General features: G+C 38.7%; 1 protein-coding gene across 1 annotated transcript in view; it reads left to right on the plus strand.

The window, feature by feature from the left end:
• The window catches only part of skd (mediator complex subunit skuld), a gene marked incomplete in the record, with an annotated part of 189,800 nt that overhangs the window by 104,129 nt on the left and 68,579 nt on the right, over nt 1-17,092 (plus strand). The window contains 5 exon segments of the mRNA XM_069327253.1: nt 4,809-5,020; nt 8,559-8,710; nt 10,613-10,815; nt 13,174-13,300; nt 14,690-14,980. Coding sequence (XP_069183354.1) covers nt 4,809-5,020; nt 8,559-8,710; nt 10,613-10,815; nt 13,174-13,300; nt 14,690-14,980 — 985 coding nt within the window.

Consider the following 17,092-nt stretch of genomic DNA (forward strand, 5'->3'; position numbering starts at 1 on the left):
ACTGGTGCAAGAACTGAACCCTGTGGTACTCCACTTGTGACATTTCTCCATTCCGATACATTGCCTCTGATTACTGCCCTCATTTTTCTATCAGTCAGAAAATTTTTCATCCATGATAGAAGCTTACCTGTCACCCCTCCAATATTTTCCAGTTTCCAGAACAACCTCTTATGTGGAACTCTGTCGAAAGCCTTTTTTAGGTCCAGATAGATGCAGTCAACCCAGCCATCTCTTTCCTGTAATATCTCTGTGGCCCGATCATAGAAACTGAGTAAATTCGATACACAGGATCTTCCTGATCGAAAACCATACTGTCTGTCTGATATTATATCATTTCTCTCCAGGTGTTCTACCCATTTAGTTTTGATTAGCTTTTCCAATACTTTCACTATTACACTTGTCAATGATACAGGTCTATAATTGAGGGGGTCTTCCCTGCTGCCACTTTTGTAGATTGGAACTATGTTAGCCTGTTTCCACACGTCTGCTACGATTCCTGTACACAGGGATGCCTGAAAGATCAGGTGAAGTGGAATGCTGAGCTCAGATGCACATTCTCTCAGAACCCATGGTGAAACGCCATCTGGGCCAGCTGCTTTGTTCCTCCCGAGCTCCTTTAGCATATTTTCCACTTCATCTCTAGACACCTCTATCCGCTCTATGTTGTTCTCTGGAATTCTTATTGTGTCTGGTTCTCTGAAGATTTCATTTTGTACAAACACACTTTGGAACTTTTCATTTAATGTTTCACACATTTCCTTTTCATTTTCCGTGAATCTGTTTCCCATTTCCAACCTCTGGATATTATCCTTTACCTGCAATTTGTTGTTTATGAATTTGTAGAATAGGCCCGGTTCTGTTTTACATTTATCTGCTATCCCTTTTTCAAAATTTCTTTCTGCCTCTCTCCTTACTGCTGTATAATTGTTTCTCGCATCTTTGTATCGCTGGTATGTTTGGGGGTTTGGCCTCTTCCTATACTGATTCCATTTTTGTGTCTTTTGGTCTCTTGCCCTCTCACAATTTCTGTCGAACCAATCCTGTTTTCTGGTCCTGCATCTCTGTTTTGGTATAAATTTTTTTGTGCCTTTATCATATATTTCACAAAACTTGCCATACATCTCATTCACTTCCTTGCCTAGCATCAAGTCTGTCCAATTATACTCACTAAAAAAATTTCTAAGGTCACCATAATGTCCTCTCCTGAAGTCTGGTTTTTCAACTGCTTCAACCTCCTTATTTTCTTCCAGCTTATAACGCATTGCATACTTTATTCCCAAAAAGACATGGTCACTTTTACCCAAGGGAGGAAGGTACTGAATGTCAAATATCTCTTCCTCCTTCCTGGTAAATATCAAATCTAGCATGGAGGGAACGTCCCCTTCCCTCATCCTCGTAGCTTGTTTAACATGTTGATACAAGAATGTTTCCAGGATGAGGTCTACAAATTTACAGGTCCAAAAATCTTCTGTTTTAGCTTCATATGCTTCCCAGTCTATGGATTTCAAGTTGAAGTCACCGACTATCAACAGTCGTGATCTATCGTTATCCGCTCTCGCTATAATCTCTCTCATTATTGTTATAAGACCTTCACGTTTACTATCTAGCTCCTCCTTTGACCATGTGCTGCTTGGCGGTGGACTATATGCATTTATCATCATTAGTTTATCATCCTCATAGCAGATCTCTAGTGCTATTATGTCAACTTCTTGTGGATTGGCAGTCATTATTTCCTTCACCTTTAGGTGTTCTTTCACCAGCACAGCAACGCCACCGCCTTTCCTAATTTTTCTGTCCCGTCTCCAAATTGAGTAGCCCCTTGGGAATATGACCTCATTTAAAATTACATCTTCAAGTTTTGTCTCCGTGAGTGCAACAATGTCTGGTGTCTGCAGCTGTATTACATCACTTAACTCCAGTATCTTCGATCTCACTCCATCTATGTTGGTGTATGCAATCTTCAGGAACTTGTTCCCCCTCTCCTTATTCTTCACTCCCCCTCTCTCTATTGATTTTGTTGGTTTGCCTTTATGTACCACTTTACTGGTTTGCCTACCCCTATCACTTTGTAGAAAAAAGAATTTATTTCTTCTTCATTCCTGCTCTCATTTAAATGTTTTGCCTCGGCGAGGTTCAGTTTCAGCTTCTCTCTATCTTCTTTTGAAAGATCTCGTCTTAACGACCACCCTTTCCCATCCTCATCCCTTTGCAATTTTCTAGCATTCCTTAGTACTTCTTCCATCTGTTTGGCACCGTTTAGGGTGATCCTCAAAGGTCGATCTTTCCCTTTTACGTGTGTGTGTGTGTGTGTGCGTGTGCGTGTGCGTGTCTGTCTGTCTGTCTCTGTCTGTCTGTCTGTCTGTGTCTGTCTGTCTGTCTGTCTGTCTGTCTCCCCGTCCGTCCATCCGAGTCTGTGTTCCACATCAGGGGTGCACTAAACACGAGTGGGTAGGTGGACCACCGAGCATGTATATCTAGAATCAATTTGCATTCATTCAAGCTGTTAACTTTGAATATACAGTACTGTATATTTGTCTAACATGCAAACGGTTTGCAAATAATATTTCTATCTTTTATGTTACGAAAGGATTGCATAATAGATGTTACAAAAATGGTATTGAAACGGCTACACCTCATAACAGGAAGCCAGGTGACCTTGCAGTGTTTGTGAACTTTAGTGTTTACAACTGGTCTTGGCAAACTTTGTGCCTGTCAGTCTCTCAGTTGATAACTCTATTGTATCATCAAAATCTGTTGCAAAAAGAAATCTATATTTTCTGTGAATTTTTGCAATGGTGCCACAATATATAATAATAATAATAATAATAATAATAATAATAATGAGAAAATGTGTCAGTGCCATGAGGAGGATTCGAACCTATGCTCTGAAAATCTGATGATTTTCTCAGATACAGCACAGTAATAGGATTTAAATCTTTATACAACAATTACAATAATAAGACTAATAAATTAATAATAATAATTTTGTTCATATCAAAATACATTTGAAACATGACACATTGCAGTACTCATAGGTACACGGTGCAATTATATAATGCCACTATGTAGAGAATTTCTAAAACACATAACTTGCATATCAGTTATCTTCGTATCCTACTCCATGATATGGTCTCGTGCAGTGTCAGCTGACTTGGTGAAACATGCTTTTGTGGAGTCTTGCAGGTGAATTCATTTTTGTATCTAATGCTAAGGTTTGATCAGGAAAGCTGCAAGCTGAGAACTGTTATACATTAGTTCACCTGAAGCTCAGTACTAGAAACTGCAAGCTGAGAACTGTTATACATTAGTTCACCTGAAGCTCAGCACTAGAAACTGCAAGCTGAGAACTGTTATACATTAGTTCACCTGAAGCTTAGCACTAGAAACTGCAAGCTGAGAACTGTTATACATTAGTTCACCTGAAGCTTAGCACTAGAAACTGCAAGCTGAGAACTGTTATACATTAGTTCACCTGAAGCTTAGCACTAGAAACTGCAAGCTGAGAACTGTTATACATTAGTTCACCTGAAGCTTAGCACTAGAAACTGCAAGCTGAGAACTGTTATCATACATCAGCTCATCTGTAGCTTGGCACCTGAAACTCACTTATTTCATGAAATTATTATTTGTATCCATTTTGAATAAATAAAATTTAATGCCAATTAACTAGTATATAAAGAAAAAGTTGTTAATGTGTGGCTTACCATCCACATATATGACTTAACCCATGTGCAAAATGCATGATTATTTGAACAATCTGCATCATTTTTCGAGATTAATTTTTAACGAGAACTGACAATTTAGGTTATGTATATTGCATCACCGGAGCGCAACTGTTTTGGATTGCACAGCGTGAGTGTTGAAAATCTTTCGGGCAGTCTTTATTTGTTCTATTTCTTCTATTTTGAATATCGGTGAATGCAGCTGCTTGCATGGCCTTGAACGTCAGGCTTTCACATGTCTGGAAAAAAATAAAGTTGCTACACTGTTTTATTACTTTATTTAGAAAAGATAACTATACATCACTGCTGTTTTGTTATTTTCATTCACCTGCATAATTTGTTGGAACTGCTGTATATCAACTTTTTATTTTATTTTGCTTTAATAGAATAAAAGCAGGTCATGTATTGGACAAAACATATATACACATGCATTGTTAGGGCAGTGTTTTTTATGCTTGAATACTCAATTATTTCTTAATTTCTCTTGTATGCTGTCTAGCCAAATTATTACTTTTGAAGAGTGTAATTTTGGTCTAAAATTAAATGTTAGTGTTTCTTCGTCAAATAATTTCTCATACAAATAATTGTCTTAATATCTGAAAATATTTTGATGTGAACTCCACAAGTAACTTGGAATTAAAGAATCAAAGCTTGTTATTGCCCAGTAGAAGGCAACCATTGTCACTTTAAATATTATTTATTTCTGTTTTGCATTAGTAAGTTAAGAGTAGCTACTGTATTACATAATAGTAGCCTTGCATGTTACATGTAATGTTGTGGTTATGTATTAGTGTAGTCTTTTGTTGTCCTTTTGTGCTATACAATATACTGTATTTTTATCAGTATGAGGAAACTCAATTAAATGAGTTTTTAGTTTTTGAGGTTCATAATGTCTTCAAAGTAAATATTTTAGTCAATGTAGTTTTACTCAAGTAATTATATATAAATCTATTATAATTTTTGAATGTTTTAGACCTTGAAAGCTTCACATTAAATTTGACTCGCTCCTTTGTTAGGCGCTTTTAATATGACAAATTATATGCACGCGATTTAATGTTAACATATTTGTTTGATGTTGCTCGACAGATTGAGTGGGGCTGGGACACCTGGTGGTGGAAATGGAAGCGGGGGGTTTGGAGGCTATAAAGGAGGCGGGGTGACCACTCCCGGAAGTGTGCCTAGCTTACGGTTGACGGGAATAGCAGACGGACCACCACCTTCGGTAGATTCTCCCGCATCTATAACACCATCGCCCCTTCCTACACCTCATTCCCAACCTTCATCTGTACCTCATCATGGTAAATTATAAAGATGCCTTTGTTTCTGTTTTGCCCTTAAAATGGAATTCTTTGATTGGGAATTAATTACACATGGTTCTTAGCCTCTTCCTACCTCCCTCTACCTCTCCCCCCCTCTACCCCTCTCCCCCTCTCCCCCTCCCTTGCTTCCTTTCCCTCTACCCCCCCTTCCTCTTCCCTTCTCTCCCTCCCTCCTCCCTACCCCCCTCCCTCCTCCCTACCCCTCCCTTCCTCTCCCCCTCTCTTCCTCTCCCCCGCCTTTCCTCTCCCCCTCCATACCCCTCCCTCTACCCCTCCCTGCCAATCCCCTCGTCCCTCTACTTTCTTCTTGTCTGTGTGTCTTCCACCACGAAAACCTGCAGAGTATGAGAGGAAATAATGACTCGGAATAATGGTACATGTGGTGAAATCATATCTCGTTACTGAGAAACATGATGAACTCGGTGATTTAAACATTGTACCTAACAGCCTTGCATTCTGTGACAAAGTGACTGGAATCAGACTGCAGAGAGGGGGATGGGTGGACTACATCTTGCTTGACTGTCGGAAAGACTTCAACACCATCGAACACAAAGAGCTCTTGCATACACTGGAGGAAAATTTGGCAGACCATGAAAGGTACTAGAATGGTTATTAAATTGCCTGACTGATACAAAGTAGAGTACTTGAGAGAGAGGGGGAAAGGTTCAGTTAGATAGATATAAGTAAAGAGTCCTTCAAGGATTAGTACTTGGGTCCCTTCTCTTCCTGAGCTAAATTCCCATCCCCCCCTCCCATACACCCCCAAGCAAACTTGGGCAAACAACATTGAGGTAACATTGAATCAATGTTAATAACGTTAGTTCTATGTTGATTTAACGTTACTCTGGCATATTTTTCACACTTGGTAATGACCTACCTGAAAAGTGGATTCTTTCATGTCACTGCAGACAGTAGTAAGCTGGTGATGGGACTCGCAACAAGTGAGAATTACAGAGTGGTATAGGAGGAGCTAATCAATGTGAAAAATGGACTGCTAGAGTTCAGTCCACATAAATGTAATATTATGGGAAATGGAGAAAATAAGAACAATACAGAGAAAGGGTGTTGGGTATAATCCAAGGCTGTAATTTTTTTGTAGTTGATTATATAACACATCTTTGCACACATTTAAATTAAAAGTAATGCTTGTAAGCAAAAGCTATCTTATGGAAAATACAAATATTACAAAAGCTATATTTTCTGGGCTGGAGTCAATTGATAGCGCCCCATGTAAATACTCTTTCTGCAAACAGTGTTGAAGAAAGGGAATACAGTAATTTTGAATAGGGTTGTATATACCAACACTGGAAGCTTCAAGCCATTACGTGACAAAGATTATAGGGAAGATTGAACACCAGTACATGGCCAGGACAAGGAAAAGTTACCAGGATCGTGTTCAGAATTTATCTTGTTGCCCCTGCAAATGGGTGAGAAGCACGTGAGGATCGAAGATCAACTCAGAACCAAGAAAAACACATGCCAGGACACACAGGAATGCATAACAGTGAGATTCCTTCTGAGAGGTCGGAAATAGTGGGCATTTCACCAGCTCGTGGCAGCAACCATTAGTCTTTCTTTAAATTAACCCGGCCATGTTTGGGACAATTTTGTCTCCTCATTGGAGTTCCATGGAACATTTCACTATGGTGGCGGTGCCAGTTTCCTTGTCTCTAAACACTTCTGATTGGTACTTAAACACTGTTCAATGATTGCCTTCATAGTGAAGGTCAATGACCACCGGAGTCTCATTGATCGTTAGTATTGGTTGCAATGGTAATGTTGCATTTTTACCAAAATCAGAAGCAGACATTGTATATGCAAAATGTAAGCTTGATATGGCAAGAGCAGTGTCACAGACTGGGAAGAAGACTCGTGGACTTGCAGTGCCAGGAGGAGACTCGTGGACATGCAGTGCCAGGTGGTGGCTCATGGACTTGCAGTGCCAGGAGGTGGTGGCTCGCGGACTTGCAGTGCCAGTAGGTGGTGGCGGCTTGTGCATCTGCAGTGCCAGGAGGCGGCGGCTCGTGGACTTGCAGTACCAGAAGACGGCACTGCTGTGGTTAATGTAGAAATCAGGGCAATGTAATGACAATGATGGGGGCCTCAGGCCAGGCTTGGGGAATAGAAGAACTCCCAGAACCCCATCAAGCAGGTATTAATGTGTACTGTAATATTATCAGTGTAATAATGAAGGGAGTCAACGTATATGTTAAGGTCTATGTATTCAGTAGTGCAGGGGTTAACATACGGACGAAAGGTATTAACACGTCTGGGTCGGGCTCGGTAATAACCATTGAGAGGGAATTATTCAATACTGTATAGTAAATACACTTCATTGAACAGTAAGGTGTTGATTTATACGTGTGTGCTTTCCCTTGTGTTTACTGATGATTCAGTACTTAAGGAATACACAACACTGGTCATCTAAATAGTGCATGGGTTAATCAGGTTACTGCTTGGCCAGGGTAAAACCTTCCCCCTCTCCTGCATACAGTGTAGGCGCTGCCACCTCAGCCTGCCAGCAGAGGCAACAATTGCCTGCCAGCAGAGGCAATGCCAGGCGACGCGGTGTGTACAATTATGCCATGCGGTACTCATGTTAGGCAACTATTGTGGGTTGCATCCTGGGGAAGGTCACTTGATTTAGGGGAGAAGCTGAAGTACAAGCTTCTTGTTCCTGATAATGGCAATTAATTTAATTAATTGTTACAAGCATTTACACATTAATACTTTTTTTTTTCATGAAAAGAAATGACCATCTATATTAGGAAAGTGAATTGATGCTGCAATTATCAAGGAAATACCTTTGTTGCTGCTTAAGCGTAAGAGAACTATTATTTATTTTATATCAAAGTTTTCACTAAAAATGAAAAATAATTTTTTTTTAGAATACAATGAAATCATGAGGTAGTGATATAAGGAGAAAATATTGGGGTGTATGGTGGCATGTAGCTTGCATGTACCTGGAGAGTCCAGGGGCCAGATTCACGGAGCAGTTACGCAAGTACTTACGAACGTGTACATCTTTCCTCAACCTTTGATGGCTTTGGTTCCATTTATTAAACCGTTTACAAGCATGAAATCTTGCCAATCAACTATTGTTATAAACAGCCTCCTGGTGCTTCGGAGCTCATATACTGTTTAATAATTGTAAACAAAGGCGCCGAAGATTGAGAAAAGACATACTGGTTCGTAAGTACTTTACTTGTGCAACTGCTTCGTGAATCTGGGTCCTGGGATGTAGGTTTGATGCCATCACATGGCTTCAATATTTTCTCTCTATGTAGAGTACTTAAAGCTATTAGCAATAGATAGCCGACTCGTACATATGAAAAGAAAGGAGAGCGACAGCGTTTCGATCCAATCCAAACCCTTATGATGACTCGATAAAGGTCCATGATGGATTGAAACATTGTGGTTTTCCTTTGTTTTTCATAAATTGGGTTGGATGTTTAATGTTGAGCCACATTATTGAGTTATTCTGTGCATATTAGTAATAGTGTTTGCCTTTCCACAGACCCCTCCATGCCAACATTAAGCCCTCATCCACCTCCATCTAATACGTCAGTTGGTGACCCTTCTACCCCTGCACCCCACGATTTATTAGATGCAAAACCCAACATGTCTGACATCATGGGTCCTAAGTCTGTATCATCGCCTAACAACCAGGTGAGTTAAGTTTGGTCTTAAGTTATACTCTTGTATTTACTGTACATGCCAGCATCTTGCTCATGTTTCTTAGTAAGGGCTACTACATACACATTGTGTCTTAAGGAGACAAGCATATTAAAAAGTTTGTTTTTATGATTGAGCAGCTTTTTAATCTTGTAGTAGGCAAACGATTGCTGTATAATTGTTAGAAACACGTCGTTTTAACATTTGCTGTGTTTGTATATGCCGTATTAAAGACAACTGAGGCACTTGACTTCACTATGCATAATTTTATATACAGTACATCTCTTTGTCAGTATAGTAAAAACGTACCAAACAATATAACATGGCTTGTCTTCAAAACAATTGGTGAGGTATGATTTTGAGGGTTTGGAGGAGGCATCCACACCTTTAAGAAAACATATGATGGAACATTAATGTTGTGAGAGATTATTAGTGTGCCAGGTATAAATGGCTAGGAGGCAGGGCTTGAAAAGCTCGATCTCGCTCCCCCGTAGTTGCTCATAGGTAAACACTTCCGCTTTAGTTGATGTTTAAGTCTGCTGCCTAACAGTTTGCAACATTTGTTGACTCCAGGTGTTTATTTTGAAGGTCAGAGAATTAGAACATTACATCATTTGGAAACATTTTTCCAATCTCATCATTGTCCGTTGTCTCGTTTTTCAGTGAATGATTAATGTCATTCTTAACTTAAAAATTTCTTAATATTGGAGAGAAAGACTATACTGTATATGTATGAATCATTATATGATTAAATACATATTGAATAAGTACATTTCTCTTTTATGAATGGCATTTAGTAAAATGTCTTTAAAGCTTATCAATTTTATCTACACATTTTCTAATATTTTGTTTTATTTATTTCATATATATATCATATATCAACCCTTTAACAGAAATGTTATTGTGATCGATATTTAAGGAGAGTCTTGTGCATTTTGTTGTCAAGTGTATTCTATGTCATGCAAGTGCTCCTTTCTCATAACTAAGGGGGAATAGACGAGACTTTTTATAGGTGAATGAGTGTAGATGATAAATAAGAACTCCTTAGATGCCTGTGTGGCAGCAACCCAGTTCCTTCTGAGAAAAATTCTTCTTGAAGTTTTCTTGAAATTGTAACCACTACTTAACCACTTGCAGGCACGTCCAAAAATGAACAAATTGGAATTTATTCAAGAGTTCGTGTGTGGCAGAAGTAGCAGTAACTCAAATTTCTATTAAGAATTGTAGTACTCGAACTTGAATTAATTCAGGTTTCTCATTCAGTGTAATCTTTTAACCCGAATTCCTAGTAAGGTTAAGTGGTCAAAAATTCACACGTTTATTCAGATTACTTGGGTTCGGGTTACTGGAATATGAATTAAAGCTTTTACAGTAGTTCACTTGGGCTTGCTCTAGGTAACAAGACAATAAACTTTTTTTTGGATGGAGGCGTTGTTATAGCCTAACCCATACATGTGCAATAAAATGAAAGTGATTACATTTGTTTGTCCTGGACCCTTATCAGGTCGTGCCATGGTACGACTTGAGTGTCCACGATGAACCAAAATGCCTTCACATTCATGTGTCAGTTGAGTTATTTGTTACTAGCCATGCTTTTGTGACTTATTCTTTGCATCATTATTATTATTAGGTACTGCATTGTCTTCAAGCAAGCAACTTTGACATTCAACATTACAATATTTACCAAATAGCTAAAACAGCTTTACATGCATCTATTCTACAGTTGTGTTGATTAATAACCAGCTTCGCTTCTATACTATATAGAATACTTCTTGTAAAAACAGATTAATACTAATGTTTTTGAAGTTATTGATGATTTCATCTCGTTCTTCAACTTGGGTAATATTCTCAATGTTTTTTTTAATTTTATATATAACTTGTGCTAAAACTTTGCAGGGTATGTCTCCATATGCTGGAGGTGACAGAGGGAATGGCATTGAATCAAACGATACCAGCAGTAGTTTGGGAGGTGTTGGAAGCAGCAACGGTTCTGTGAGAGGACTGAAGCGACCCTCTCTTCCCGGCACAGACTACCATTCCCTTTTGGAATTGGAGAAACCCAGCCCCGTCCTGTATGACTACACCAAATTAAATGCGTGGTTAGTGTTTTACAGTTCATTTATTTATATGAGTGAATTCATTGTTGATAGCATTCACTGTTCATTGTTAATAGCATTTGCTGTTCATTGTTGATAGCATTCGCTGTTCATTGTTGATACCATTCGCTGTTCATTGTTGATAGCATTCGCTGTTCATTGTTGATAGCATTCGCTGTTCATTGTTGATGGCATTCGATGTTCATTGTTAATAGCATTTGCTGTTCATTGTTAATAGCATTCACTGTTCATTGTTAATAGCATAGCATTCACTGTTCATTGTTAAATTAATAGCATAGCATACACTGTTCATTGTTAATAGCATTCACTGTTCATTGTTAATAGCATTCACTGTTCATTGTTAATAGCATTCACTGTTCATTGTTAATAGCACAGTTGATACTGGCTAGCATACTGCATTGGTAATTCACACATTACAACATTAATGGTTATCTTGAGATGATTTCGGGGCTTAGCGTCCCCGCGGCTCGGTCCTCAACCAGGCCTCTTTTTGTTACACACTCGTTTTGTTCACTCAGATGAACATTAACACTCAGTTAATGTTCATTGTCTACATAAATGATCTACCAGATGGAATACAGAATTATATGAACATGTTTGCTGATGATGCTAAGATAATAGGGAAGATAAGAAACCTAGATGATTGTCATGCCCTTCAAGAAGACCTGGACAAAATAAGTATATGGAGCACCACTTGGCAAATGGTATTTAATGTGAATAAATGCCATGTTATGGAATGTGGAATTTGAGAACATAGACCCCACACAACCTATAAATTATGTGAGAAATCTTTAAAGAATTCTGACAAAGAAAGAGATCTAGGGGTGGTTCTAGATAGAAAACTATCACCTGAGGACCACATTAAGAACATTGTGCGAGGAGCCTATGCTACACTTTCGAACTTCAGAATTGCTTTTAAATACATGGATGGAGAAATACTAAATAAAATATTCACAACTTTTGTAAGACCAAAGCTAGAATATGGAGCAGTTGTGTGGTGCCCATATCTTAAGAAGCACATCAGCAAACTGGAAAAGGTGCAAAGACATGCCACTAAGTGACTCCCAGAAATGAAGGACAAGAGCTGCAAGGAGAGGTTAGAGGCATTAAATATGCAAAAACTAGAAGACAAGAAAAAGAGGTGATATGATCACTACGTACAAAATAGTAACAGGAATCGATAAAATTGATAGGGAAGAATTCCTGAGGCCCAGAACTTCAAGAACAAGAGGTCATAGATTTAAACTAACGAAACAAAGCTGCCGGAGAAATATAAGAAAATTTACTTTTGTAAACAGAGTGGTAGACGGTTGGAACAAGTTAGATGAGAAGGTGGTAGAGGCCAAAACCATCAATAATTTCAAAGCATTATAAAAGAGTGCTGGGAAGACGGGACATCACGAGCGTAGCTCATCCTGTAACTACACTTAGGTAATTACACCTCCAGGAAGCAGCCCGTAGCAGCTGTCTAACTCCCAGGTACCTATTTACTGCTAGATGAACAGGAGCATCAGGGTGAAAAAAAACCTGCCTATATTATCCATCATGCAAAACTTTAAAATCATTTTGAGAGTAATGTCTGCTGAGAATATGGCTTGTTCTTCATTTCTTTGGGTATTCCATATTACTGAAGATTAATTTTGTCTACTGACCGTTTATTGTCTTGTTCTCTGCAACCCTTTTAAGAAACTGTTCAGAGCCTCAGAGTCCAGTAAACTTTAAAGCTTTTAACAGTTTGGTAAATGCTACCAAACATAGCTAAATGTTTGGTAATATATACCCAACTGGTCCATCTGATGAATCAATCACACTCGCTGCCTGCTCACATATGCTTATATTCAAACAGTCATTGTACTTGTATTGATATTTGACCTGCAGTGGTGTTGGTCCTCATGGCTCACTGTCACTGACCCAAACTGGTTTGGAATTTTGGATCTTTTGGGGGTGTTCACAATACAAAAGCAGTACACCAATTTTTCAATTGGTGTACTGCTTTTCTGTTTCTTGAGTTGCTTCTTTGTTGGGTTTGAATTCTGTGGAGCGGGCCGCTTCAAGCAACAGCCTGTTGGACCAAGTTATCTGAGGCCAGGCTCGGGAAGTAGGAGAACTCCCAGAACCCCCTCCAGGTATGCTCCAGGTATCTCGAGGAGCTACTGTTGTGTTGCTTGGGCTGTTCGTGCTTGTTCTCCCATGATGTGTTGGCAGACATCACTCATGGTTCACCTTTCTTGCTGATATGCTCTTTAGTACAATTTTGTGTAATAAGTGTGCCTGCTGGATCATTTTGAGAGCGAAATTTAGATAAATGTATGGTAACCTACGTTCCTATTTTTTCATCAGGCTTCATCATCCTGTAAAGAAGTTTAAACCAACAGAAGTTAAAATTGAAGAACCTCTTTGGCCTCCGTATAGACCGGCTCACATACAAGAACACATGGAGCCATATAGAGCAGAGATGGGCCAGGAGGTAAGTCATATGCTAAATATGTCTTGCTTTTTGAGGGAGGAAAATAAATGCTTGTACAGTTTTTAAGTGCCTCCACTAAATATACCTTTTTGTATTCTTAATGAAATCACAATAACGTGATGAGTCTGAAAAAATATTTGAGCCGTTCAATGGAAATGAACCTTCATCCCCGAACTCCTCGTACACACGCAGTACCAACTATGAGGAGTTCAAATGTGAGAGTTTCATCTCATTGTATGGCTTCAATATTTTCTTATACCTTTCATGTACATTAACATCTAGCTAAACCCTAAAGGTTATAGTCTCAATCAGGTTGACATGCCTTCTACATAGTGTAGAGAGTTCAAGCGAGTCAGTGTAAACTAAATCGGTGTGGAAATGAATAACTAATTGGCCAATTATATAATTTTTAATTGACTTCAGTTATTAATACAGTTTTCATAAAGTATTGAAAAGTCTTTTGATCATTTGTAAATGTTATTTCCTTATTTCCTACTCATGAAATAAGGAGGCATCCATTCATTATATCATTTCCAGATACAACATATTGGGCCACAGCTTATCAAATACTTGCACAGTAGAATAGGAAAGGATATGTAATATACCGTAGCCACATATTCAGTGATGGAAATGTGGGTGGATATGCAGGTATATAGTTTTTTCTTTTTTTTAATTTCTGTACTAATGGAGATATTCATCACCTCATTGTCACGGTTCTACTACCTGTACCTAGAATTACTTGTTTATTTTATAAATTATGAATGGACCCCTCCCTTTTGTGATTCCTGAGCAATAATCCTGGATATAGCCTTAGTGTTTACCTAATTCCTGAAGCCTGCATTTACCTAGTTCCTAAAGCTAGCATATGCCTAGTTCGTAAAGCCAGCATATGCCTAGTTCCTAAAGTTAGCATACACCTAGTTCCTAAAGCTAGCGTACACCTAGTTCCTAAAGCCAGCATATGCCTAGTTCCTAAAGCTAGCATATACGTAGTTCCTAAAGCTACCTTGAGGTTACCTTGAGGTGCTTCCAGGGCTTAGCGTCCCCGCGGCCCGGTCGTCGACCAGGCCTCCTGGTTGCCGGACTGATCAACCAGGCTGTTGGACGCTGCTGCTTGCAGCCTGACGTATGAGTCACAGCCTGGTTGATCAGGTAACAGCCTGATAAGCTAGCATATACTTTGTTCCTAAAGCCAGTATTTACCTAGTTCCAAAGCCAGCATACACCTAGTTCCAAAGCCAGCGTATACCTAGTTCTTAAAATTAGTGTGCACCCATTTCCTGAACTAACATATACCTAATTTCCAAAACCAGTATATACTGTAGTTCCCATAACCCATTTCCATCACTGAATGCATTCATTCGGTTTATTAATCATTTTTGTCATCAGATTCCAGAAATGAATGGGTTACCCATCAAACATTCATGTTGTATCAAGAGAGAAGCTGACCCATATGACTTTGATGACGATCTTGGCTCCGGCACCACGCAGGAGGGATATAAACGTAAAGATGGGCTTGATAAAGAGGATGTCAAAACCCCGGGCAGTGTTCGATCATCTCACGATCCACATTCTCCCTCTCAAACAAAGAAAACTGGAAATTTGTATACAATAGAAGGTCTTCAGCCTTCTTTATCAGATTTAGATGAAATCTTTGATTCAGATTCTCCTGTGGATGAAGTAAGTTTCTTCCTGATACTTTAGTACACTATTGTATGTTGAAAGCAGATTCATAGTCACAAACATTTCAAAATTATAAGGCATCGTCTATTATAAGTCATAAAATCCATGTTGAAAGTATTTTTTTTTTTTTTTTTTTTGGTATCAGTATCTCCATAATTTTCTTACTAGGGTAAGTGTGTAGTGGTCAAGATAACTTGTAAAGTTGTTTGGTAATTGTGTAAAGAGGTTTTTAGAATTCTTTTAGCATTCAAAATATCTTGGAAAATCTGGTTGATGTAATACTTTTAATATTTACGAAAAAATAAGTTGTCATTCTCAGTAAAATACTCAATTGCCCACATGTATAAAAGATCATGTAATTTTGGAGGTAATGCCTGGACGGAATTCTGCATTGGAGGAGGAAAGAAAATGGAAGCATGAGAACAGAAACTACAAAAAAGGGAGTTATGCTGAAGGCCCATATTCAACAAGGACCTAATATTTAAATGTGGCAACCATTTCCATAAGCTTCATTTCTTTCTCAACTCCCCCCCCCCAACCATGTGGGCTAGACGGTAGACGACGGTCTCGCTTCATGCAGATCGGCGTTCAATCCCACGACCGTCCAAGTGGTTGGGCACCATTCCTTTGCCCCGTCCCATCCCAAATCCTTATCCTGACCCCATCCCAGGGCTATATAGTCGTAATGGCTTGGCACTTTCCCTTGATAATTCCTTCCTTCCCCCCCCCCCCCCTTCCCCCTAATATAGAAAATAATTGGAAACCTTAAAACTTTCATGACAGTTTGTGGTGATTATGTCCAAGATAACCTAGAAAGGCAACAACACACTATCTGGTTACATCAGTATTTTGCCTTGCTACAATGTACTGGATTTGCTGACATATAACTTGCCTCTTTTAAAGTAATGTCTTTTGGATTGTTTGTCATCATACAGTTATTGAAAGTGATCTTCAAGCAATTTTGTAGGGTGGAAAATAGGTGATTTTGTGCATGTAATTACAATACATATTTGGTTCGTTTTGGATCAAAAACGTGCATTCTCTGTGGTGGCAAATATGGTATATTCAAATTGTTTTGTTTTGCACTGATAGAATACTTATTTATGTAGCAGCTGCAAGTATATCTTGAACATATGTGACTGTTTCCTCCCACACGGTGCTTCCTTTCCCTCCTCACTCGCACTCTCGTACCTTAAACACAACTTATGCATTTACTTAAAGCAATAATCACTTTTGAAAGTTTTCAAATGCTGATTATTTATAAGTAAGAAGAAGTACAGTCATTTTTTATAAATTGATGATTTTAACACTTTCGCGCTTTATATTAGAGATAACTCGTCACTGGTTTTTCTTACGATTCCGCATAACTGCCTACTTTTCTCGTCAATCGAAAAAATATTTCTATAAATTCCATTTTTTAACCGAAATGGATGGGGATACTTTTGTTTTGTAGAGAATTTATTTGCAAATTTTTTGGTACCAGAATGAATATTATATCACATAAACTTCTATGAGTAAAAAAAAAAATACACAAAGTATGTTTGGGGGTGTGGCGAGCGTGTGGCAGTGGGTTCCCTTTAGCCGTTGATATATCCAACACGTGGGAAATATTTGTATGTGTTATGTATATGTCTGTGTAGGGAATTTTACTGCGATCACTGTCATACAAATTATAAAATGTTTCAACATGTATAAACATGACAAACATCAAACGAACGAAAACAATGCGTTCGTTTCTGCCGCGAACGCATACTGAGCGACGTGGTTCTATATTTGGCGCTTCTCTTACACATGCTTTGTACCAATGTTATACAGTTCATCTTATAGAAAATTTTATTGCGAACACATTGGTATAAAAAAGAAATACGTACATAGAAAAGTAGGGTCAGGAAACGTATAAAATTTCCAAGCATGATTTCCCCTCTGTGCTTTCGCCAGTGCGCTCGCGGCTAACTACTCTCCACTTCACACACTCTTGCGGGTGGGCAATTACCTATATTAAACATTCATATGCATATGTCCGTGTAGAGAATTTTATTGCGATTCCAATGATACCAAAATTAGCGATGTAGGACAACTGTAGGCTTCGCAACCATTAAGAAAGTGGAA

The sequence above is a fragment of the Procambarus clarkii genome, chromosome 19, assembly GCF_040958095.1.
Source record: "Procambarus clarkii isolate CNS0578487 chromosome 19, FALCON_Pclarkii_2.0, whole genome shotgun sequence".
NCBI classification, from domain to species: Eukaryota; Metazoa; Arthropoda; class Malacostraca; order Decapoda; family Cambaridae; genus Procambarus; species Procambarus clarkii.